Source organism: Hesperophylax consimilis, chromosome 26 (genome assembly GCF_061612785.1).
Source record: "Hesperophylax consimilis isolate HC1 chromosome 26, BYU_Hcon_1.0, whole genome shotgun sequence".
In the NCBI taxonomy this organism is placed as follows: domain Eukaryota; kingdom Metazoa; phylum Arthropoda; class Insecta; order Trichoptera; family Limnephilidae; genus Hesperophylax; species Hesperophylax consimilis.
Genome location: NC_142861.1, coordinates 10,260,995 through 10,286,220, shown reverse-complemented (window position 1 = coordinate 10,286,220; position 25,226 = coordinate 10,260,995). Strand labels below are relative to the sequence as shown.

General features: G+C 34.6%; 1 protein-coding gene across 3 annotated transcripts in view; it reads right to left on the bottom strand.

Moving 5' to 3' along the window:
* Window positions 1-3,929: 3,929 nt before the first annotated feature.
* The window catches only part of LOC149411089 (uncharacterized), a 32,771-nt gene continuing 11,474 nt past the window's right edge, over window positions 3,930-25,226 (bottom strand). For 2 of the 3 annotated variants that reach the window (XM_089647145.1, XM_089647147.1), the window contains 6 exons: window positions 20,688-20,812; window positions 18,761-18,967; window positions 17,244-17,375; window positions 15,779-16,130; window positions 13,975-14,138; window positions 3,930-4,752 (listed from right to left, as the gene is read on the bottom strand). In XM_089647145.1, the coding sequence (XP_089503271.1) occupies window positions 4,355-4,752; window positions 13,975-14,138; window positions 15,779-16,130; window positions 17,244-17,375; window positions 18,761-18,967; window positions 20,688-20,812 (1,378 nt within the window). In that variant the 3' untranslated portion in view covers window positions 3,930-4,354. The remainder of the gene's footprint in view (window positions 4,753-13,974; window positions 14,139-15,778; window positions 16,131-17,243; window positions 17,376-18,760; window positions 18,968-20,687; window positions 20,813-25,226) is intronic. The other variant, XM_089647146.1, reaches the window with a different exon arrangement.

Below are 25,226 nucleotides of genomic sequence, written 5' to 3'. Positions count from 1 at the left end.
TGATAGAAAGCTGAAACGCACCTAGAATCAGCGTTTAACGGTGACCTTTCAAATGCCAAAAAACAAAATGGCGCTGAGCGGCCATTTGATGATGTGGCATTTGAATTTCTGTTATTTTATTGATTTTATGGATTCTTTCGTAATCCTAACTAGCTAGGACTTATAGCAATACCTTTCCATGTGTTTCACTGACTAGTACTACGGCTCATTTAGACTTATTACTATTATCATTTGACGGTTGTATTTACTTGACTGATTTTAAGTAACATTTATTTTATTTTATTTGGTACAATATTTTTTACATTTTAAGTTTTCCAGTAATGTAGGCCCCACTGGGTGGCTTGCCCGTGCTGAGGCCTTCATTTTATAATATGATAATATAATCTACATAATACATTTAAAGAGAAAATAATACATTTAAAATTAAAAATACATTAATAAATTAAATAAATTAAAAAATAATACATTGAAAATAATCTTGTGTGTTTGTGAGTGATGTGTGTTTATATTGGTTTTGTGTGTTACGTGTAGGTTTTGTTTTTATTTTATGCTATGACATTTTGGTAATATTGTCTTTTTTGTTCTTTAATCCATTTTGTAATTTTGTGTGTGAATTTATTTTTATTTTCCTCAATTTTAATTTCAAATTTTACACTGTTGAAAGCTTTTATAGCATGGTATTGGTAGTGTCTTTGTCCAAAGCTTGAATTTACTGTCGGAGTTTTTATGTTTTCTTTGTACGCTTGTCTAACTGGTCTGTTAGTGTTATTTTGTGTATGCTGAAATTTATTTTTTTTGTCAAAAATGTAGTTTAGTAGTGTTTTAACGTATAATTGGCGTATATCTAGTACGTCACAGCTGTTGAATATTTGGTCTGTATCAGTCAGTCTATGTTTTTTTAGTATTACCTTTAAGATGGTTTTCTGTGCGGTTTCTATGTAATTGATAGCCGAGTTTGTTGCTCCTCCCCAAGCAATAATTCCATATTCTATTATTGATTGGCAAAGTGCAAAATATATTGTTTTCAATTGTTTTATTTTATATATGTTTCTTATGTTTAGGAAAATGTGTATTGTTTGGAGAAGTTTATTTGTGATTTGTTTGATGTGAAGTATCCATCTAAGGTTATGGTCAATTACGATTCCTAGATACTTTATTTGTTTTGTTTTTTCTAGAGGAGGGCAATCGCAGATGTTGGTGTTTAAACATTCGTGTATTTTTATGGTGTTTGTGTTGTTTTTTGGCTGTCCCGTACTATTTATACTGTATGTTGTGAATTTTGTCTTTGATATGTTAAGTGTAAGTATGTTTGAGTCTAGCCATGTTTTCATTTGCGAGATTCCCAAATTCGCTGTTATATACATTATTCCAATCCTTAGGTTTGAAGAGTAAAACTGTGTCATCAGCATAGCTAACTATTTCACCGTCTATTTTCATGCTGCAAAGTTAATTTATAGTTACCCAGGGGGTAACATATTTGAAGGATACTTGAAAAAACAACTGGGACTTATATCATAGCAAAAATAATAAACTACAGTTTGTATTAAACATTACATTGAATCATCAAAAATAATCATTTCGGGTGTCTGTGTAACTCTGTTTCAATGAACTCAAATTTGCTTTGAATTTAAGTGTCATTTTCAAAATTGGAACTGATTGTGTGAAGAACAAAAGTGATCAGACAAGTGATAAGTTCCTACCTACAGTAGATATCATATTTAAAAGAAAATTATTTTAATTTTGTCATTTTCAAAATTAGTCAAGAATTCAGACTTTCCGGTATCACAATCAAGTCACTCCTTTCTTTTAGGATTGGCATTCTTAGTTCCTTGAGTCTGTCTTCCTATTGCCAGTCTTTTTAAGCTCTTGGTATTTTTGTAAATCGTCTCTGTACTCTAGTAGATTTATATCTCTCGCAAAATATGGACTCTGGTGGTGCGCAAATCTTTCGTTCGCAATTGTGCGGAGATTGGGAAGTGCGGTAAAGACTTAACAAAGTAACAAAACGAATTAAATTTACCTTATGCTGTTTACAGGAGAGGAAAAGATTGGGAAAGGCCAAAGACTTACCCCTAGGTCTAGTCCTCCGTAGCCGCTGGTTCCTTTTGCACAGATCAGTTTGCATATAATTAAGGCAATTCCTTTTGACACTTGTTCACATAACATAAAAACAGACGATGACGATGATGTGATATTCCAAATAATCACAGCCGAGTTTAACATATGAAGGTATTCACAAAATGACATGACAATTCATTGCGGTGACGAAGATGCAACGATAATAATGTTCCTTGTCGTTTGGCCCGGGTCAGCAGGAAAGGGGACAGGGGCAAAGGGGGGTGAAGGGTACACATTTTAAGGCTATTCAATTAAAACCTCACGTGCAACTAGATTCCATATTTGGAAAGCATATTCCAGGAGAGGTCGCACATATGTTAATCATTCTCGGGTTAATTTGAACATTTTAATGACACTAAGACCGAGTTGCCTCGATTCCAGGTTTTTTAGGTCATCTATACCGAGAGACGAAGGGGCCGTTGTCGGGAGTCAAACATTAACGACCGATCAGTTGGCATCGCGTCTGGGTCCAATTCAGGAGACGTGTGCTCAATTCCTCGGCTAGCTAAGTCCTCCATCGCGACATAAGCCACATTTTCCACTTACTGTGATGGTAGTAGGAGATTTTAAAATATTGTCAGGTTATTCGTAACCCGGGAATGTTTGTCCTGGGAAAAAATTATAGCTATTGATTTCTATTTATTTTATTTAGCCCCCAGTTACGCATCACTTATCTACATGGTTAGCAACAGAGATGTGCAAAAAGGGTCCCCAAAACCATTTGAAATGCAAAATGGAAATGGGTCAAAACTTTTCCATTTGAAAATGCAAAATGCAAAATGGTTTTTAGAAAAGCATTTCAAATTCAAAATGCAAAATACCTATTTTCAAAATGCATTGAAAATGCAAAATGGTTTCTCAGGTCAAACAATTAAAATAATTATAGAATTTTTAAACAATTTTGTCATTTAATGGACATCAATGTAGAACAAACATATTACATTATGGTAAATCCAAAAACACCACGACTACAGATTATGAAACCACAACAAATTTGCGCGGGACTAATGTTGCCAACGTAAAAACATAGAAACTGCTATCTAACATTTAATACTAAAGCGTCATGGCCCCATGTTCAGTATTTTTTGTAATGGTATCACTCAATTGCCAGGGCTCCTACCAGGGAGCAACTTGACAAATGTAAATTATCTCTCATAGCGAGGTTGAGGACCGACTGATATTTGGGGCTTATGAAAAAAAGATGAGCGGAGATAGTAGGAAGAATGTTGCAAAAAAGCATTTAAAATGGAAAATGCATTGAGAAAAGAATTTAATATGCAAAATGCAAAATGGTTTTTAGAAAAGAATTTAAAATGCAAAATGGAAAATACCCATTTTGCATTTTGCATTTCCATTTGAAATGGATTTATTTGAAATAAAGCAATCTCTGGTTAGCAAGGCATCACACTACACTCTTGGTGATGTGCAATGTACATGCGTGTATAGAACAAACATATTATTTTAATGATTAAGTCAGCATTAAACTCATGTCTTCTGTCAAAGGAATCTGATGAAATATGGAAGATGGCACAATGACTTGAGGAAACTATACAAACGGTCTCTTTGTAAACCCTTGGAACGCCATCCTCCCGTGACCTAGCACTCTTTAGTTGACCAGGGGTAAAATGCCAATTGCCGCCGTATGCCAGCTGACGCTATTTTCGTAAAAACTGATAAAATTATGGTTTTGCAATTTGTTCCATCTTACCAGATAATGTGTTCAGATATTTATAAAAATCGTATATATCTATCCTATGTAGTTTTTCCAGGATAGCTACTTATATTCAGAGAAATGTATAAATAAGGTATAAAAAAAGATATAAAATATTCTCGAGTTTTATTATATTTTCCAGCTAAAATTGTGTGTTTCATAATAAAAGTAAATCATAATATGAGGCTTTTCTGTAAATTAATACAATACTATGACTTTTAAAATGAAAATGATGTTATTTGACATGGAATTTGCGATGCGCTTTTTCACAGATAAAAAATCAATGTTTGCAAGTGACAAAATGACAAGCTCGTATAATACTAAGATACATTATTTCTTTACAAAGCCATCAAAATATTTTAGCATGCCGGGAGCATTTTTTAAGGTTCAAAATATCACAAAATCGAAGGGCGGTGTGCTACTAGCAAAGCCACGGTGGATTCGATATCGCATGACAGGTACAGACGTCAGAAATCCACGGTCAATTTCTTGGCACACGAGAGGTTAATAAATATTTGTACTATTTTAAGAATTGGAAACTTGATTTGCATCAATAACACTAGATTGTACCACCTGACTCTTTAAAATACTAACATTATTATCCAAACATAACAAATTTCTTAAATTGAGATTAGCAATGTTACTCAAATCAATTTTCTTTGGTTTATATTCTTTGGGTGGTAACTCTTTCATTAAATTCTCAATTAACTCTTTAGGTTGTGCCAAAACTTCATTCATTTTCACAGCCTGTTCTTGTGGATGAGTTTTCATATGAGTGGAGAGGGACGAAGAAGTTGAAAAAGATTTGTTGCAGACGTAACAAGAGAATGGTTTCTCCAGAGTGTGGGATCTGAGATGCACCTTCAGAGCTGTAGAGGCTGGGAATGCTTTGTCGCAGAATTTGCAAGAATACGGGTTTTCTCCTAAGTGAAAAGAAAAAACAATGGTTTAAATTTATTAAAAATTCATCAAAGTTAAATAAAAGAAACGGCATAAATATGTATTTAATAACTATGTAATAATAATGTACAATGTCAATGCCCAACTATAGAAGAATCACAAAAGATAAAATATCTCGGGGTAGTAATTGATGAAAATCTTAGATGGGACCTTTATATCAAAGGTATCACGGAAAAACTTACAAAACTGATATATTTCTTTAAAAATCTAAGAAATGTGGTAAATAAAAAGGACATGAAAAAAATCTATTACGCCTTATGTCATTCTTGTATTGAATATGGAATTATAGGATGGGGATTTGCTGTATCTAAGTATATACGAGGCGTATCCAGAAAGTAAGTGTACTGAATTTTTGTAGGTTACAAATCTTTTTGATGAAACAAAAAAATCACATGATTACCGTAGTACATATGTAAGCTATTTTTCGACATAGTCGCCATTCCTCTCAATGCAAGTTGTGAAGCGGGGGATCAACTTTTTGATGCCTTCCTCGAAGTAGTTTCCCGCCAACACCTTCGTCCACTTTTCCACCTCCTCCTTTAATTTTCAAACCTTCAGGGAGGTAAAGAGATAATAATCTGAAGGTGCTAGGTTAAGGGAATGCGCAGGGTGGTTCAGGGTATCCCATTTAAACGAAGCAAGCAGTTCCTTCGTGGCGTTGGCCGTGTGTGGTCTGGTATTGTCGTGCAGCAGGCTGACTCCCTTTGTCAGCATGCCTCTCCTCTTATTATGAATCGCCTTCCGCAATTTTTTTAGGGTCTCACAGTATCTTGCAGAGTTGATGGTCTCCCCTTGAGGCAGATATTCAATCAAAATTATGCCTTGACAGTCCCAAAACACGGATGCCACGATTTTCTTGGCTGAAATGGTGGTTTTGAACTTTTTGGTGGAGGGTGAAGAGGTGAGAACCGTTTTTAAACTCGCGATACCACTTGTACACACTCGTACAATTCATAGCTTTATCACCATATGCAGTTTTAATCTCATTATAAACCTTAAAAGGAAGTTTTTCCTTCCAAACGAGATAACGGATGACGCCGCGTATTTCGCATTTGGCGGGAGGTTGGATTGACTTTTTTCACGAAACTTGTTGTCGCGTTGACACTTCTCAACGTACTGACCTTGAACAGGTCTCGTTGCGGAGGGGAAGAGTCAGGCTACACGGAAGTGTAGCCAACATATCGAAAATAAAATTCATTCGGTCGTGAGAGCCTCAGTACACTTACTTTCTGGATATGCCTCGTACATAACCTGAACACAATTCAAAAAGGAATTATAAAGACCATACTGAAGAACGCGTTCGATTGAAATTTTCAATAGTTTTGATGTACCAAATGTACAACAAATATATTATTGAAACTATTCAAAAATACTGAATCCTATACAATACCGCATATTCATCAAACAAGGTCAAATCACAATGACATAAAAAATATTCCGGGTCATAAAACCACATTCGGGCAAAGAAATTATATTTATTTTGGGATGAAACTCCACAATATTCTTCCCCCTGATATGAAGCAAATAGAAAATTTTATAGATTACAAATTAAGAATAAAAATCTGGCTGAAAGAGATTATTGAAAAAACTCTGAACAAACCATTAAAAAGGACATAGAAAAGTAATAAAATGGAAATGAATAACAAAGCTGACAAACTACATAAGTAGTTTAGCGGGTTTAAATGTGAATAAATAAAAAAATAAAAAAATTAGTCCACCCCTCAGCACAGGTTACTCTAGTGAGGAGGACTAAGAAATACAACTTACTATACAAAATATATAACATTATATTTTGTATGTACAATGTTTAAATAGTAGCTATAATAAAAAAATAAAAAATAAAATAAAAAACTTAACAGTTCAGTACTTTCCAGACTTTTGTTCAGTTTGTAATGTTTTCTGTGTATTTGAAATCTCCATACACAACTTTTTTTTAAATTTTCTTTTAAAACAAATACTGTTTTAGAAAGAAGATAAAATTATCTTTCCGGTGTACGCTTTTGAAATAAATATTACTATTTCTAAATAATTAAATTTTAATATCAAATGCGAAAAATGTTGTTGAAAATACTAATTTTTATTTAATTTTTTACTCCAATCGTAGAGTACAAGAGTTTAAATACTCTAGAATTTGTAAGAAAACTGTACCTTCACTTTTATATCGTCCATATAATAAAAAATAAGAAATATTTTTAAAGTTAAGCCGATTGTTACAATAGTGACGCGAAATTATTGCTCCACATTTTAATTACTGCCCAACTATCCTTTTTCTGTGTAACGACCGAGAACAAAATAAATTTCAAATTCTCCAAAATAGGGCAATGAGAATAATACTCAGACGAAATAGATATTCAAAAGTAAATAAAATGTTAAATGAACTAAATTGGCTAACGGTGAAACAGATGTTGACCTTGAACACGATGATATTTGTACACAAAATAGTAAACAACCTGCTACCCAAATATTTTTCAAATAAAATTGCATACAACAAGGACATACACAAACATAAAACTAGGACGTGCAATGAAATCAGGCTACCAAAAAAGGACAAGGCGAATACACAGAACAGTATATTCTATAAAGGGATGAAATACTATAACGCGCTGCCGGAAAACCTAAAGACTGCCCCAATTGAAAAATTCAAGATGTTGTGTAGAAACCACATAAAACAAGAAAAAAACATAAAAGATTAATATGTAAAAATTAATTAGTCATTTGTAAACTTTAATGTACAAATCACTAAAATAAAATTATTAAAACAAATAAAACAAGAAATATGAATTATTCATTTTGGCTATTTTTAGGATTTAATTAACCACCTAATACTCGTTTTTTTTTTTAACAAAAATGAATCTAAAACATGAGGTTATTTTATTTTTTTATAAAGAGTTAACATAATTTAAAATTGACCAGTTCAAAAAAAAAAACAAAACAGAAGTAATAAAAAATGTAAAAAAACTTAATGATATTAAAAAAAATAAAACAAGACTAACTCTAATAAAAAATAAAAACAATAAAAAAATCTGGCAAGCGCAGTTCGTTTGTTTATCTTGTGTAACGCAAACAAGTCAAAAGACGCGAGCAGTGTTCGGGTTGTCGCGGTACGATACACGCGCCGTCCGCGAACACCACTCGTTCAAAAGCATTACGTGGTTAATGGCATCCAGTGTGAATATTTGAGGCAAACTGAAAAGAATTATTATTTATTTTTTTAACATCAAAAAAATGTGTAATTTTAATATTTTCATTCAAAATTATTGATTTGATAAGCCGCACATTCGGAAACGGTTCCAACTGGCTACAACGTCATTATGACATAGAAAACGCCACTGGCTGGTAAGACGGCTGTCACCAACGTTGCCCGGCGTGACGTCAATGCAGCCGAATTCTCAAATAAAAACAAACATGTTATTTTGGTGGGAAATAGAAAAAGGCACTTTTAAATCATCATAGAAAATTTATTCCTCAACATAAAAATACCTTCATTATAATAATTTTTTTTGAGAATAAAAAAACAGTGAAAATACTATATTATTATAACAGCAATCGATTGAATCTTGACAAAGGTATAGTTGTAAATACAAATTTACTTATATCAAACTTACTGACGTGTACCCGGCGTTACTCGACTTTTCTCTACTTTCTTTAAATATAATATGCTTGTTTTATATATTTATTTATTTATTAACGGACATCGTCCAAATTACAAAATAATAACACGAATAAAGTAAAATGAAAAATACAGGAGTAGACAAAGGTACATGAAAGCAAAGACATATGGTCATTGATGTATTATACTAGATTGGCCCTGTCTATATTAAATCCATTTTAAAAATGACCCCACATAGCGCGTACGTCACAAATATGGAGATGAACTTAACAACCCAACTCTGTTTAAACTCTTTGTACAACCGTTCAAACTCGTAAGCGAAACCACGGAGAATTTGTTGTCAGAGGTGTTGTAATATTGACATAAAACCAAAAAGAAACCAACACTTACAGCAAATTTTATGTGCTGAATAAGGGCTGAATCAGGAAAAGAATTGATAAAAAACACAAAATGATTTTAATTTATTTTATTTGTGTTTTTGAATTTTATACAGGTCCTATAGAACCAAAAACGTTTTTATTTTTATTACTGTGCATAGGTTTTTTTTTTAATTTACATTAATTTTAATTTTATTTTATTTTTATTTTTGTATTTATATAGAATGGTATATAAATATTGAAGAAAGCAATCACTTTGTGACTTGACATCATTTTATTTTCTTTGGTTTTATTCCCAGTCGGGCTTTTGCATGCATTTTAATACAGAATATATCTAGTAAGCTATCGAAAATTATACAAAATAATTAAAGCTGATGAATACAAAATAATATTAGTAAAACGTTTAACAGTAACATAAAAATTATAGAGACTAGAATAACACTATGTAGCATTAAATAATCATACTACTATCATTCAATTAAAAGTTATTTTGTCTTCAACCACTTTGTTAGAATTGAGACATTGTGTCAACTAGTTTATCAACCTTCTTCAAGATAGCATTATTGAAAACTAACCTAAGTACTAAACGACTTTTCATTAAACATAATGTAAGATTAACATAAAGAGAGAGTAATGTTGCGTGTTCACAAGCGAGCTGAACCACGACTTATTAAGAAATATAAGATTGCTTCGTTCCTTTCCCATAATTCGTAGTTCGGCTCGCGTTCCGGTTCGCAAATGAATAAGCAGCAATGATGAGGACAGAGCTTTAGGGATCGTATGGGAGAGTGGTAAGGGGGGAGGGGGTGGAGGTTACATGATTACAATACATACTTATTTATTTATTTACGCCCGTTAAATAGAATTTTACGTGTTATTTACGGCATTCACGCACATCGGTTGTTGCAATTCTGGTAGAGGAACAACCGGCTTGTCGATTACAGAAGAAGTTTCAGCAGGATCCAGAACCAGTCCTGTTCGAGAAGAAACAATGACGGTATCTCTTTTCGCAGGACCTGTGGCCATGGTGGACAGCAACTGTCCAATAAACAACGACATTATCAATTAAAACCTGTTTTAAAAAAAAACTTAAAAATTAAAACCAATCAATACATAATAAACTTGCTTAAGTTTTCACACGAAAATCAAACCAAATAATTACCGGAATAACAGGCAAAGCTTTTCAGTCTACACATCGGAAGCCGCTTGCAGTTGAATAAATATGTTTGGCGTGAAAATTATTAGAGCAAACGCGGTTTCCTGCTGATGGTACCCAGTTATTGTCACATAATTGAATGCGGATTGCTTCTAACCATTTCTCCGTTTTTTCCGGTTTATGTGGAAACCTAAGCGAAAATACACAAAAAATAAATGAAGTTATTAAATGACGCAATTTTATTTCTATCAATTCTTCTGCAAAAAATCGAAAAGGCGAAGCCCGAAAGGCAATGACGACTTAATACAACCCTGATTAGCAAAATGCACGGACCAAATAAATCACACATACACATGAGTTGTCGCGCCTCTCAATGCGTGTCAACGCTAGACGACTAATACATCCATAAGTATCACGCGTTGGTTGCGTGATTTTCGTATTCTCACCACGTGATAATAATTAACTTGAATCACCCTATTGGTCGAATCACTTGGAGGTGTGTTATGCATGTGACGTCACAAATTTGCCGGAAATAAATCTAATCTCGTTGAATTTTTCACATTTGTTAATACGCTGCCCTCAATCGATCTGTAAGGTACTGATATATTTTTGTATTCAGATAGCTGATTACATTTTCTAAAATAAAGTCCGTGATAGGTACAATCTAAAATATTTGGAACTGGGTTATTTTTGTGATTGAAAAAATGAACTTGCCCAGCATAGCTGACAAGCAAAATAGCTTAACTCTAGACCAACAAAAGGTAAAACGCAATGCACAGTGCCCATTTCGCACTGCGACACAATGCGTGCGCCTTTTCATAAATGTGCACGTGAACCAAAACAAAATTGAGTTGGTGTTATTTTTCACTGGTTACACCTAGTCTAGTTGTATTTAGTCTATGCATATGGTAGATATAATATAAGAAAATAAAGTGACAAGTTGAATTAAGTCAAGAATACGCCGTGGGTCAGGACCACAGGACACTCATAATATTCCGTCACTTGTTTAGCGACTGGCAAAAATCATTTAGACTTATCCCAAAAAAGTTAAGGTTTTGACTTGAGTTGACCAGTCTACACATTCTGGAAAATGGTGAATAATATCCATAATTTGTCGAATGATGGTTGAGGAAGAGCAGTTAATTATTTCTGATTCTTTGCGAGGGGATATTGAAGGGAATGAGTTGCAGTAGAGTAGGTGAATCAATAATACCATTTATAATTTTGAAGAAGCAAATGAGGTCATTTCTTTCCCGACGGACTTCCAAAGGAGAGAGGTTTAGAGTTAGTTCAATTTCATCATATGAGTATTTGCCTTTTTCTAATCCTAGCCTCCTAGCAATCCCTCTTAAGAACCGATGTTGAACAGATTCAATGCGTCGAATGTGGACAGAATGAAAAGGAGACCAAATAACACAAGCATATTCAAGATGGGGGCGAACCAAGGAGCAGTAAAGAGTTCTAAGGGTATTTACGTTTTTGAAGTCCGAAGTGATTCTAGTGATGAAACCAAGTAGTTTGAGGGATTTATTAACGATTGCAGTTATGTGATCCCGAAAAGAAAGCTTGCTATCAAGAGAGACACCAAGGTCTTTAATAGATGTAACAGTTGTTAAGCAAATATTATTAAGTTTGTATTCGAAGACAATCGGTTTTTTTGATCTATAGAAGGACATAATTTTGCATTTATCGACATTTAGTTTCAAACAATTAATTTTACACCAATCATTGAAAGAGTCGATATTCGATTGGAAAAGAAGGCAGTCATCGTGATTTTTTATTATCTTTAGAATCTTATTGTCGTCCGCAAAAAGCCAAAAGCGTGTATGAGAAAAAATACTAATAATGTCGTTCATAAACAAGTTAAAAAGAAGCGGTGCTAGATGTGCTCCTTGAGGTATGCCGGACCTTACTTCAATAATAGTAGACACAAAGTTGTTTAATTTAACCTCTCGGACAAAGACTATTATTTACTTTGTGTTCCTTTGCGATCTGTCAAAACGTGAAAATTTTTGTGATATTTACGAGTTTTGTTAAAAGCTTCATAACTCACGTTTTGGGAAACGTAGCCTCATTCTAAAAGATGTTTTGGAAAGATTATGAAATTCACTATCGTATTGTATTGTTATACGTAAATATTTGCGTTTCTAAATATACATTTTCTGAAAACATCAAAAATATGTAAAAATCGCTGACCATTATTTCAAAGCTGTGAAAAATGTACTTTTTTCTGAGTATCATAAAGAAATAACACTTTATATATTGAAGAAATATAATTAAAAACTATTAGTCACCTCAAAATATTAACCGTCCAAACTAAAATATTTTTAATAAATTATTTAGAAACGCAATAAATTATGAACGAACAAGATGACAGATCCAATCGACTTAGATAATGCACCTCTACATTCCATAGATATTCTTGAATACAGACGCGTAGCGTTATTCATTATCGATACTCTGTTTTTTAAATCATGGCAATCCGTATACTAGTGATGGAAATAAATCGATTTTTGTAAAATCTCGCGCGTTTACGTGAAAAGACGTTCTAATGTCTTGACCGCTATTATCATATTTACGTCTTTTGACGTTCTAATGTTCTGAGTGGTTAACTCTTTGTTTTCTATTGAAATATTATTTTCTATACAAACCTTGAGGAATAAATTATCAAAATCCTTTGTGTAGTTTAGAAGAACTACCTGGGAAGACACATTGTGGAACCAGAAGACTTGGCCACATTACCAATGAGAACCAGGGTGAACTTTATTAAAGGGACTGGGTTGTTGTTAAAGGAATGAGGTAAAATGGGAGATAGCACAATGGGCCTATGGCCTAAGTGCTCATGGGAACTATATGTGAACCGTATCCGCGAAAAAAAAAGTTAATTAGAAGAACTAAACGCACAAACAGACAGATGCGGATAGAGATGCAATAATACCCTTAAAACCAGCAAAAAATGGTAATACATAATACCTATATATTATGAAAGGCCATGGGGTTTAATATTGCGGGAGGGACAGAAGCCATCTCTAAAGACCGACCGAGAGTTTGGACTAGAAATAATGATACAAGTATCGGGGATTCCAGCTCAAGTATCGGGGATCCATAGAAGTCCGAGTAAATCAGGCCTCCAAAAAGTTGGGCGTCTTGTACAGGGCTAGGAGATTCTTCAACAGTGACCAGCTGCTGACCCTGTACAAGTCTCAAGTCCGCCCAACTATTGAATTTGGGAGCCACATTTGGCCTGGTGCCCCAAAATACTTAATAAACCTGCTTGAATCTGTGCAAAGGAGAGCGATCCGTCTGATTGACAATCCGTTGTTAACAGACCGATTGCCTTCTCTAATGCATAGACGCAATGTAGGCATGCTGTGTCTGTTCTACAGGTATTTCAATGGAGCCTGCTCCAAGGAGCTAGCAGCATGGATTCCTGATGCACCGGTGCACGTGCGCGAAACTCGACAGACACGAAATGAACACCCGTTCACGGTTGACGTTGGCTTCATGAGAACGGGCTGTTTTTACGACTCGTTTTTGTGTAAGTCGGCTCGTTTGTGGAACGAGCTACCGGCATCTGTTTTTCCTCCCTCCTATAATCCGAACCTCTTCAAGGCCCGCATTAACAAATCCCTTCCTACAGCCCCTACCTTATTCCGCCTCACAACGCCACCCAACCGGGTGGTGACATAGTTCCCCTGTCTGTACACTGCACAGGCAGGGACACTCTTGTGAGGTGTCACATAAAAAAAAAAACAAACATATTCCTGTCCCGGTTACATGGAACCATTTCCTCTAATAACCCTGTGGTTTTTTCTGGATCCCCCCCCCCCCCACGCGGTTTTATTTTTATTTTTGAGGAACAAGCTTCAAAAGTAACTGGACAAAGAACTGGTTCCACATCAATCTCTGATAACTGGAACCGCGGTGAGAACCCACTTTATGTATCAACCATCTCTAGTTCGGATCGCTTGTACTGATGGCTTTTAAAACACTAGAATAGTTTGGAAAGCTATAAAATCAATGTTGAGTGTTATTTTCTAACCTGTATGTCTCCTGAGGTGTACCTTGAGGTCTGCAGAATGGCTGAACTTACTGGGACAGAGCGTGCAGAGGAAGGGGCGCTCCTGGGAGTGTGCTCGGAGCATGTGGGACTTGAGGTGCTGCTTCTGTTTGAAACTCATTCCGCAATCAGAACATAGATGGCGCCTAATACAAAAACATAACTCAATTAAATATTGTTGATTAGTTTTGTACACACCGAACGCAAAGCAAACATTCTCTATGGTGTAGACTAGTTACAAGTAATGCCTACAACTTCAGACATTTCCCATACATTCTGATGGTAGTATGTTTCATACATTTCTTTTTCTTTGATACATTTTAATGGATTGTGTGTAGTATTTTCTTATGTTAATAAATTATAGAAATAAAAATTTCAAAAATATATATATTAGGTAGCCTGCATACGACATAACTGTTTTTTGCTCATATTAACCACTTAATACTCGTTTTTTTTTAACAAAAATGAAACTAAAAACATCAGGTTATTTTATTTTTTATAAAGAGTTAACATAATTTAAAATTGACCAGTTAAAAAAAAAAACAAAACAGAAGCAATAAAAAATGTAAAAAAACTTAACCATATTCAAAAAAATAAAAGAAGACTAACTATAATAAAAATAAAAACAATAAAAAAATCTGGCGAGCGCAGTTCGTTTGTTTATCTTGTATAACGCAAACAAGTCAAAAGACGCGAGCAGTGTTCAGGTTGTCGCGGTACAATACACGCTCCGTCCACGAACACAGCTCGTTCAAAAGCATTAACCACTCGGAACATTAGAACGTCAAAAGACGTAAATATGATAATAGCGGTCAAGACATTAGTACGTCTTTTCACGTAAACGCGTGAGATTTTACAAAAATCGATTTATTTCCATCACTAGTATACGGATTGCCATGATTTAAAAAACAGAGTATCGATAATGAATAACGCTACGCGTCTGTATTCAAGAATATCTATGGAATGTAGAGGTGCATTATCTAAGTCGATTGGATCTGTCATCTTGTTCGTTCATAATTTATTGCGTTTCTAAATAATTTATTAAAAATATTTTAGTTTGGACGGTTAATATTTTGAGGTTACTAATAGTTTTTAATTATATTTCTTCAATATATAAAGTGTTATTTCTTTATGATACTCAGAAAAAAGTACATTTTTCACAGCTTTGAAATAATGGTCAGCGATTTTTACATATTTTTGACGTTTTCAGAAAATGTATATTTAGAAATGCAAATATTTACGTATAACAAAACAATACGATAGTGAATTTCATAATCTTTCCAAAATATTTTTTAGAATGAGGCTACGTTTCCCAAAACGTGAGTTATGAAGCTTTTAACAAAACTCGTGAATAACACAAAAATTTTCACGTTTTGACAGTTCGCAAAGGAACACAAAGTAAATAAAAGTCTTTTTCTGAGAGGTTAAGTGGTTAACAGTAAAAAAGTCTACACAAGTACTATAAAAATTCAATAATATGCCGCCATTGTCGGGAAGGAATGAAACATGCTATTCTAGCGCCTCAAGTGGCCAGCGTTGCCAGCCAATACAAGTGAATACATCCAATATTTTAGTGTGGTTGGAAGTATTATTAATATTCTAGGGTATTTGCTTCGCGTAATGTTCATTACCACGACTTCATAGCTCACAACAGTCGCGGAATAAAAAGGTACCAGATACCATCTCGACAGGATTGACCGGCATGAAGCACACAGAAATGCTGCTCGGCATTTTAGCAGACACACTAAAGGTTAAACTATGACGTAAATTTAAAAATGCAACTTACTTGGAATCTAAATCCTCATCTTTAATCTTTCTCTTGGTGATAATAGGTTTCTTCTCAATAGTATCAGAAATAATTTCAGTGTAACAGTTAATAGGTTTGTTTTCGATGGTATCAGAAATTATTTCAGCGTAACCGTTAATAGGTTGCTTTTCGATAGTGTCAGAAATAATTTCAGTATAACCATTAGCTTCTATTTCTTTAGTTAATTGGGGATTATTGCTTTCGTTCCCAGTCTCACTGAATTCAATGATAATTGGAGAGTTATGGTGATTTCTAAATGTCATGTGCTTCCGTAGTTTGGATGCAGTGGCGAATGTTAGGTCACAGATGCTGCATGAATATTGATTTACCTCTAGAAATAGTAACATAACAATATATTAACTTATGTACTTGTATCTCTTGTTTACTTACTTACCTACTTACTCTCTAATGTCATTTCACAATCAAATGCCACATATATTTGTAATTCTTTTTTTAAAATATTTTAACTGTGACATGTTATCATTGTTTATGGTATATTTATACCGTTGATATTAAATAAATATGTATTACATAAATTTTAAGATATAAATACAGCACTTTATTGGTCTCAACTAACACAAGCAAGTCCCATCTGGACATGCGTTTCTGAAACCCACAAAAATATTTCATAATAAAGCCATCCAGTTAGCCTTAAAATGGATGAATGTATCCCAATTGTATTGAGATTTGGAAGTTAGCGTCTTAAACAAATATATCTTAAATCTCAAGGAATCCTTCTAAGTGTCTGCTGAGAAGGATACCATGGGTGGACGTCTGTCTACACCCATGAGAGCAACTCTTGATATCAACAACCTCAATTACGTCAATTTTTCTCACAGCATCCTCAATCATCTTTGAGGTTGCTGTGCGAGAGTGCGGTCGAGAGACTCAATTTTCTCCATTGTTGACAGATAATGTCAGCAGACAACTTTGGAAGAGTGCCATAGACAAAGTAATGATCAGAAGAGCTTGAAATTTTTACAGTTTACATAAGTCAAGGCCTTCGATTGGACGGCGATAGTAATTTTTTTCCTACAGTTACTTTATGTCAATGAGTTCGGAAACTTTTCAAGTTACCCTCGTAAAATGTGTGATTATTTTCGTTATCGGTAATTTTAATCCAGTGTTTAGACGAAAAAACGTAAGGTGAGCCATTTGTTAAACTTTTTTATGTTTGCATTCAAAATTTGAAATCTTATTTCATAATCTTTTAAAAACAGGTTTTAGTTTTCGGACACATTCAGAAATATTCCATTAATTTAGCTTTTATTGCAAAACGGAAATACTGACAAATTTTCCGACCATCTGACAGCGTCCTTAAGAAATATAGTTGTCTATATGCCAGAGGCCTGGGTGGTTAAGTTACTTACTTTTAAAAAGATTTAATATATTGTGTGCAATGATATAATGTGAAAAGTAAATAAGATTTTTTTTAAATTAATACCTGTGTGTGTCTTTATGTGGCGTTCAAGACTTGTTTTCTTTGCAAAAGTTTTGTCGCATAGTTCACAGGAAAATGGTAGAACATTTTCATGTTGACGAAGGTGGATAGTTAAATGAACCGACTGCGTAAATCCTGAAACAAACAAAGATTTAAGAATTTCTCTACTTTCCCCTTTTATAAAAGATACACACTCATCCCCCTGATGGGAGAACTATCTGGGAACAATACAAGGTTGCTAGCAAAAGCTTTAGCTTTGTTTTATGAAATTTGGATGCCATAGTTCCACTGGCTAATGGCTATCGAAACTCTTGTGGGGTATTTATTATACCAATAATATAGGAAAAAGATGGATGCAGGTGAGCCAGAATGTGAAGAAGCATAATAAAATTGATCATATACAGAGATGTGCTTTATTTCAAATAAATCCATTTTAAATGGAAATGCAAAATGCAAAATGGGTATTTTCCATTTTGCATTTTAAATGCTTTTCTCAATGCATTTTCCATTTTAAATGCTTTTTTGCAACATTCTTCCTACTATCTCCTCTGATCTTTTTTTCATAAGCCCCAAATATGAGTCGGTCCTCAACCTCGCTATGAGAGATAATTTACATTTGTCAAGTTGCTCCCTGGTAGGAGCCCTGGCAATTGAGTGATACCATTACAAAAAATACTGATTCAAATACTGAACATGGGGCCATGACGCTGTAATATTAAATGTTAGATAGCAGTTTCTATGTTTTTACGTTGGCAACATTAGTCCCGCGCAAATTTTTTGTGGTTTCATAATCTGTAGTCGTGGTGTTTTTGGATTTACCATCATGTAATATGTTTGTTCTACATTGATGTCCATTATTAAATGACAAAATTGTTTAAAAATTCTATAATTATTTTGATTATTTGACTTGAGAAACCATTTTGCATTTTCAATGCATTTTGAAAATAGGTATTTTGCATTTTGCATTTTAAATGCTTATCTAAAAACCATTTTGCATTTTGCATTTTCAAATGGAAAAGTTTTGACCCATTTCCATTTTGCATTTCAAATGGTTTTGGGTACCCATTTTGCACATCTCTGATCATATATAATGCAAATGTAGGTAGAAGAAAGAGTTGAGGATGTCCCAGGAGAATACCGACCATAACCGGTAAATAGTAAAATATTAACAACAAACTTGGCACACAAGAGCAGTGTTAATGTTGGAGAAAAAGGATTGTTTTTCAAACTGCTTTTCATGTTATGAATACGTTTTTTGTCAATGATTTTCTTTTAATTCATCCTCCCGCACTTGGCGCACAGATACGGCTTGACCCCCGTGTGCGAGAACATCTTGCTGCAGGGTATCATTAAATTCTCAAACTCTTTCCACACAGAAACGGCTTGACCCACGTGTGCGAGAACGCCTTGCTGCAGGGTAATATTAAATCAACATATCCTTCCCGCACTTAGCGCGCAGATACAGCTTGACCCCCGTACGCGAGAATACCTTGCTGCAGGGTAATATAAAATCCACATACCCTTGCCACACTTGGCGCACAAATACGGCTTGACCCCAGTGTGCGTGCGCTCGTGGCTGACGAGGTGGTGTGAGTGGTTGAAGCGGCGACTGCAGAACTGGCACTGCAGGCGGCGTTGCTCCTCGCCGCGGTGCACCAGCAGGTGGCGTCGCAGCCGAGAGCCGTGTGAGAATACCTTGCTGCAGGAGGGACATGAGTGAGTCTCGCCTGAAATTAATAAAATAATTAGTATATATACATAACTAATTAACTAACCATAGCGTCATTTCCGCAGGGGTATGCAGAGAGGATTGACCACCGTTACATTACTCTGCTTTGACACCTCCTTGCTTCATTCACATCCATACATCATCTCGCAAATACTTTTTATTCTGACTCAAGAGTCGAAACATGACCCGACTCAAATATTTGATTCACTTGATCATGTCACGTCTTTTTCAACTACTATCCTTAGCTTTTGCATCATATATTCTCCTTAAACCTTTCGTCATTTTTTTTTTTTTTTTTAAAGTCGGAGGCCCATTTTACTATCTCTCATTTTACCTCATTCCCTTGCCAGTAACCCGGTCCCTTTTATGAAGTTCACCAGGGCTGTCATTGGATATGTGGCGATGTCTTCTGGTTCCACACTGTGTCTTCCCAGGTATCTGAGCCTTATTCCCAGCAGAGCGGGACATTGGCACCATAGGTGAATTAGAGTCTCTTCTTCCTCTTCACATTTCCTACAGATGTTGGTGTTTTCCACTCCCAACAGTTGCATGTGTCTCCTGAGATGGCAGTGTCCCGTTAATAGTCCTACCAGTTCCCTCAGTGAGTTTCTGTCCATATCGAGTAGTTGCCTGGTTCGGTTAGGGTCCGGTCCGTTTATGAGTACTTTAGATTGCCTCATTCCGGGTGCCTTCTTCCATTCCTTCCAGTGTTGGGATTTGACCCACCTCTTGATATGTAGTTTGGTGTGGCAAGCTGCTACTCTTACGGCCGGCTCAGATCCCACAAGTGGTGCTTTCGCCCCTTTCCTTGCTAGTTCGTCAGCCCGCTCGTTGCCCTCAATACCTTTATGTCCTGGTACCCAGAGCAGGGTGACTTTATTGATGGTTGCCAGTTATATAAGGATAGTCCTGCATTCCATCACCAGTCTGGAGTCGCATCGGTTACTTTCCAGTGCCATTAAGGCCGCCTGGCTATCCGAACATATGTTTATGTTCTTATTTCTGTACCCGATACTCATATTCGTCATTCATCCGCTCTACATGCCCAAACCATCTAAGTGTCCCTTTCCTAATCTTATTCATTACTCTTACATCGGCCGTGCATTATTTACTTAACTTACTTATTTGATTAACATGGTTATATGTGGTGGTTTTACCACACTTGTGCCTTAGAGATCTCATTTCTAAAGCATCAGTCTACTTTGATCCTTTCTCTGCCAGTTCCATACATAATACACTTTAATAGGGTGATATTGAAAGAATATTACCTTTATCTAAATTTATGCTGTGAACAACAGAAACGGGATTAAATTACATTATATCCTTAAACTGTTGACGATTCAGTTTGCACAATTCCGAAGGAATCTCTGTCTCTCCACACTTTCTCTATGCTAACACAAAGTGATTTAAAATAAAAGTAATATTATTTGACTATTTTAAATCAATCCAGGGGGGGAAAGTGCCCCCCCTTGCCCCACCCTGCGGGTGCCCATGTGACTGGGTGAAATATTTGAAAGTTTTCAGTTTTACAGAATTATTTAAAATTATTCGGAGGATCTATGGTAAACTTTTAAATGCAAAGAGAAAGCTTGGTGTTATCTCTTTCCAAATCAGTTTATATTTTATTTCTGACCGTAATACAAAAGGAGATAGAACAAGTTTTATGAGGACGCACATAAAGCACTATGTAACTCAGGTGGTTAAATTAATATAGGTACCTGTGTGTGCTAATCTCTTATGTCGTTTCAGTTGAAAGTCATCTTTAAATACTTGTTCACATTGTGGACACGGAATGGTGTCTGAACTGGGCGAGTGCAATCTCAGGTGGGCCGTCAGAGCATTCCTGGAAAATAGTTACTTTTACAAAATTACCACTTTTTTATTATAACTTAGAATATGAATTGAATTATTTACTTCCTTTTAAAATATGACAAAATAACAATTTTAAAGCTTTGATTGATCAGTGTAAGTAAGTAAAGAAAACAAATGTCATGTAAAAATCAGGTTTTATAGGGGCCCCAACAAAGCTTGCCATTTAAACTCTGATTCATGCCTGTGATAGAGCACTCTATAAGTGCGCTTGGCCTATTTCAGCATATCGCTCGCTATGCACTACCAATGGGAATGGCAAGAAGCAAATAGACCAAGCCATGATGCGTATAGCGTAATGTATCGCCTTCCTAGTTAATTAACTAACCATCAGGCAGGAGGACAGACCGCAAAACAACTCGGTTTTGGCACACATTACTTGTCTCATTCACATTCATACATTGTCTCATACATACTCTTCTATTATTCTGACTCTTGACATGGCCCGACTCAAGCATCTGATTAACTTGTCTTCCTCAAGCGTGCCCGACTTCTGCTACCATTCACATATGTTAATATTCAAAGTGATTCTACTAACAATAGGATAGCTCTCCCCACCGGCACGACCATTGGCAAGCTAGTTCTGCAGGACGGAAGATAAAACAGTCTTTGATGTCGGTGACGAAGATAACCATCGAACATAAATTGATGCTCTCATAGATAGAAACATCAGGAACTTGTTCATCATAGGGGACATCAACATTAACATATTGGATACCGGAAGGCAACATCCACAAACACAGGAATACCAATTACTACTCCTCTCCCACGGGATGACTGCCGCTGTAAGGGAACCAACAAGAGTGGATCACAAAATTAATAAATCAATCCCCTCGCAAACCTGCATTGACCACATAATGACAAAAACAAATAAAAAATACTCCACAATCATACATCAATCCACTATCACTGATCACTACACTTTAATTTTTAACATCCATGCAAAGGAAAATCGACCATCGACTCAAAATTTAACGGGGAATAGACATGTTATAGACTACAACGAACTAAAAAATTCACTAAAAACTGAAACCTGGGAATTAATATATAAAGCTGAAGACCTTGAAGATGCTTGGAAATTATTTATTAAACTATTGCAATTAAAAATACATAACCACACCTCAATAAAAACTTACACATATCCACACAATAAAATTATCAAAAAAGCATGGATCACACCTGGCCTACTAAAATGTATAAGAAAAAGAGACAAGATCCATCAGCAAGTAAAAAACTATCCATACGACCTTTCCTTAAAACTATTTTACAAAAATTATAGAAACATCTGCTCCAATCTTACTAAATCGGCCAAACAAAATTACTACAGATCTAAAATTCATCAATCCAATAATAATCCAAAACTTCTCTGGCAAATAATTAAAGAAATCACCTACACAAATCAAAACAAAGCAAACCCATTGGAAGAAATCAACACAGAGAACGGCACACTCTCGCTCAACAAAAACGTACATCAACTAATTAACTACACAAACAACTTTTTTGCAAACATAGGCTCGAACTTAGCGAATAAAATAACCAAACCCCAACACTATAACCCAAAAATAAACAAACACCCAAATCCACAAAGGTTTAAATTTGCTCTAAAACAAATCACTAAACAAGAACTAATACTAATATTTTCTAAATTCAAACCAACATCTTCATCTGGTAGTGATGAAATCACAATGAAAACATTAAAATTTATACAAGATGAAATTACCGAACCGATACTCTTTCTAATAAACAAATCTATTACGGAAAGCAGATTTCCATCACAACTCAAAATAGGGACTATTACACCAATCTTTAAATCAGGAAATCGTACAGATATCAATAACTACAGACCAATCACAATTCTGAACACATTATCTAAAATCTTAGAAATAACAGTTAAAACTCAACTCATCGATTACCTAGAATCAAATAAACTATTATCACCAAAACAATTTGGTTTCAGAAAAAATCTAGGAACATCCAACGCCATAGCTTTAGTAATTGAATATATTAAAAATTCTCTAGATTCACATAAAAAATGCATTGGAGTATTTCTCGACCTTTCTAAAGCCTTCGACACAATAAATCACCAACATCTTTTTGAAAAACTAGTTAACATAGGGATCACTGATAATGAACTGATATTCTTTAAAAGCTACATGGGAAATAGAAAGCAAACTGTGAAACTTAACAACATAACCAGTGAGTGTATTGATGTCAAATGCGGGGTGCCTCAAGGAAGTATTCTGGGTCCGATTCTGTTCCTAATTTACATTAATGATCTATGCCACATAGAATGTGACGGAGAAATCATAAGTTTTGCGGATGATACTGTTCTCCTTATAAATGGGAATAATTGGACAGAAACATTTAAGAAAGCAGAAGACACACTAAACAGGATTAAAAAATGGCTAGACTACTATTCACTTACACTAAATGCTAATAAAACCAAATTCATCACTTTCAAAATAAAAAATACAAAAAACTCTGAAGAAAACCATAACTTGAAATTTCATAGCCCGCATCACTTAAATGAACATTGTAATTGTCCCTCATTAGAAAATGTTGACCACATAACGTATCTAGGTCTAAAAATAGATGGAAATTTAAAATGGACCAATCACATTAGCTATTTAGATAATAAAATTAAAAAACTAAGTTATTTTTTCAAAACTATCAGGAATGTGCTCATTAAAAAAGACTTAATCAAAATCTACATGGCTCTATGCCAATCACTGTTAGAATACGGTATTATCGGATGGGGCAGTGCAAATAAAAACATACTAAATCCACTTATTAAATCTCAAAAAGCCATAATGAAAATTATACTGAAAGTTCCTGTAAGAACTAGCACTAACGAAATCTTCACCAATCTTAACATCATGTCTATTAAACAACTATATTCTAAAACTATACTCATTTACATTCATAAACACAAAACACAAGAAATAACAACAAACACGTACAATAGAAACACTAGATCTCATGATCAAAAACTTATCCAACAAATAATTACTAATACAACTTTTGGGCAAAAAAGCTTCTTATATCACAGTATTAAACTCTACAACAAAATACCACTCACACTCAAAAACCTCAACACTTTAACATTTAAATCTGAAATAAAAAGCTGGATACTTAACATAGGAAGATCTGAAATAGAAAATTTACTGAAATCAAACACAGACTAAAACAGAATCAACTGAACTATACCAAAAAACAGTACCTTACTTATTTTAAAATTACTTAAAAAATATATATATACTACATTATACTTTGTTGTAATATTAATTTCTTATAATTAAATTATAATATGTAAATGACATCCTCAGCACGGGAGATCCCAGTGAGGATATCATTATATCTATGTGTTAATAAGAAAAGAAGACAATAAATCATTATTATTATAGTCGAATTTTCAAACCATCCATGAGTCAGTCTGAACATTCCTTCTGACCCATAGATGGTTCATTCCGAGCATAACGGAGAGAAACACAGTAGGATGTAGTCGATGTAGTACCATACTCCGTCACAAAGAGAAACCTCAGAAATTTTATGTTAAAAAGGCCAGATTGTTGCAGTAATTAGAAAACTGACTGAAGTGTCAATTTAGAAAATGGATCATACAGAATTAAAATGAACCATGAACTCGAAAATCTAATTGAAAGACAGTTAGATTCTGTAGTTCCCAAAGGCTACAGTGGGTTGGACATATGCCAGACACCAAAAATTATCACATTATCACCCAAATAAAAGTGTCTCGAGTTAAAAGTTTCCTCAAAACCTGAATGAATTATAAGAAGGAAGATTAGAGAAAACAGCTTGTTTCGATCGATCGATCGATCGAATGTGCTGTTTATTATTTATTCCATTCCCGAATGAATTAACAAAAATAGATCACATCGATTGTTCCTCTATGCAGTATTAGTACTATTTGACTCGTTCGATCGCTGCCGACAGCCACTTCTGACATAAGTTGTCATTAGACATTCAAAAACACAGCGGTGCGCGTGAATATACTTTCCATTTTTTTGAGCATTTAAACCTAAAAAGCGAACTGTTCAGTGAAAAAAGCGTGTATTCTTTAAAAAGATGCGTAGATGAAACCAAGCATTAAACACATGCATGCATACTAGCAGATAAAAACCCGCAGGCGTGGTTTGAAAACATCAACTGTTCTTTTTTAAAATAACAGATGGCGCCACTTTCGTTTACAACGATCCTAAACCGTACAGTCACTAACATAATAATACTATCAGAAGTGAAATATGTATCTTTTATCAGAATATTAAATGTTTAAGTTTTGATTGTAGCTTTTTTTATATTTTCCCATTTCAATTGTTTTCCCGCATTCATAGTTTATTAAAAAGGGCCCTTTAAAAACGATAGATATA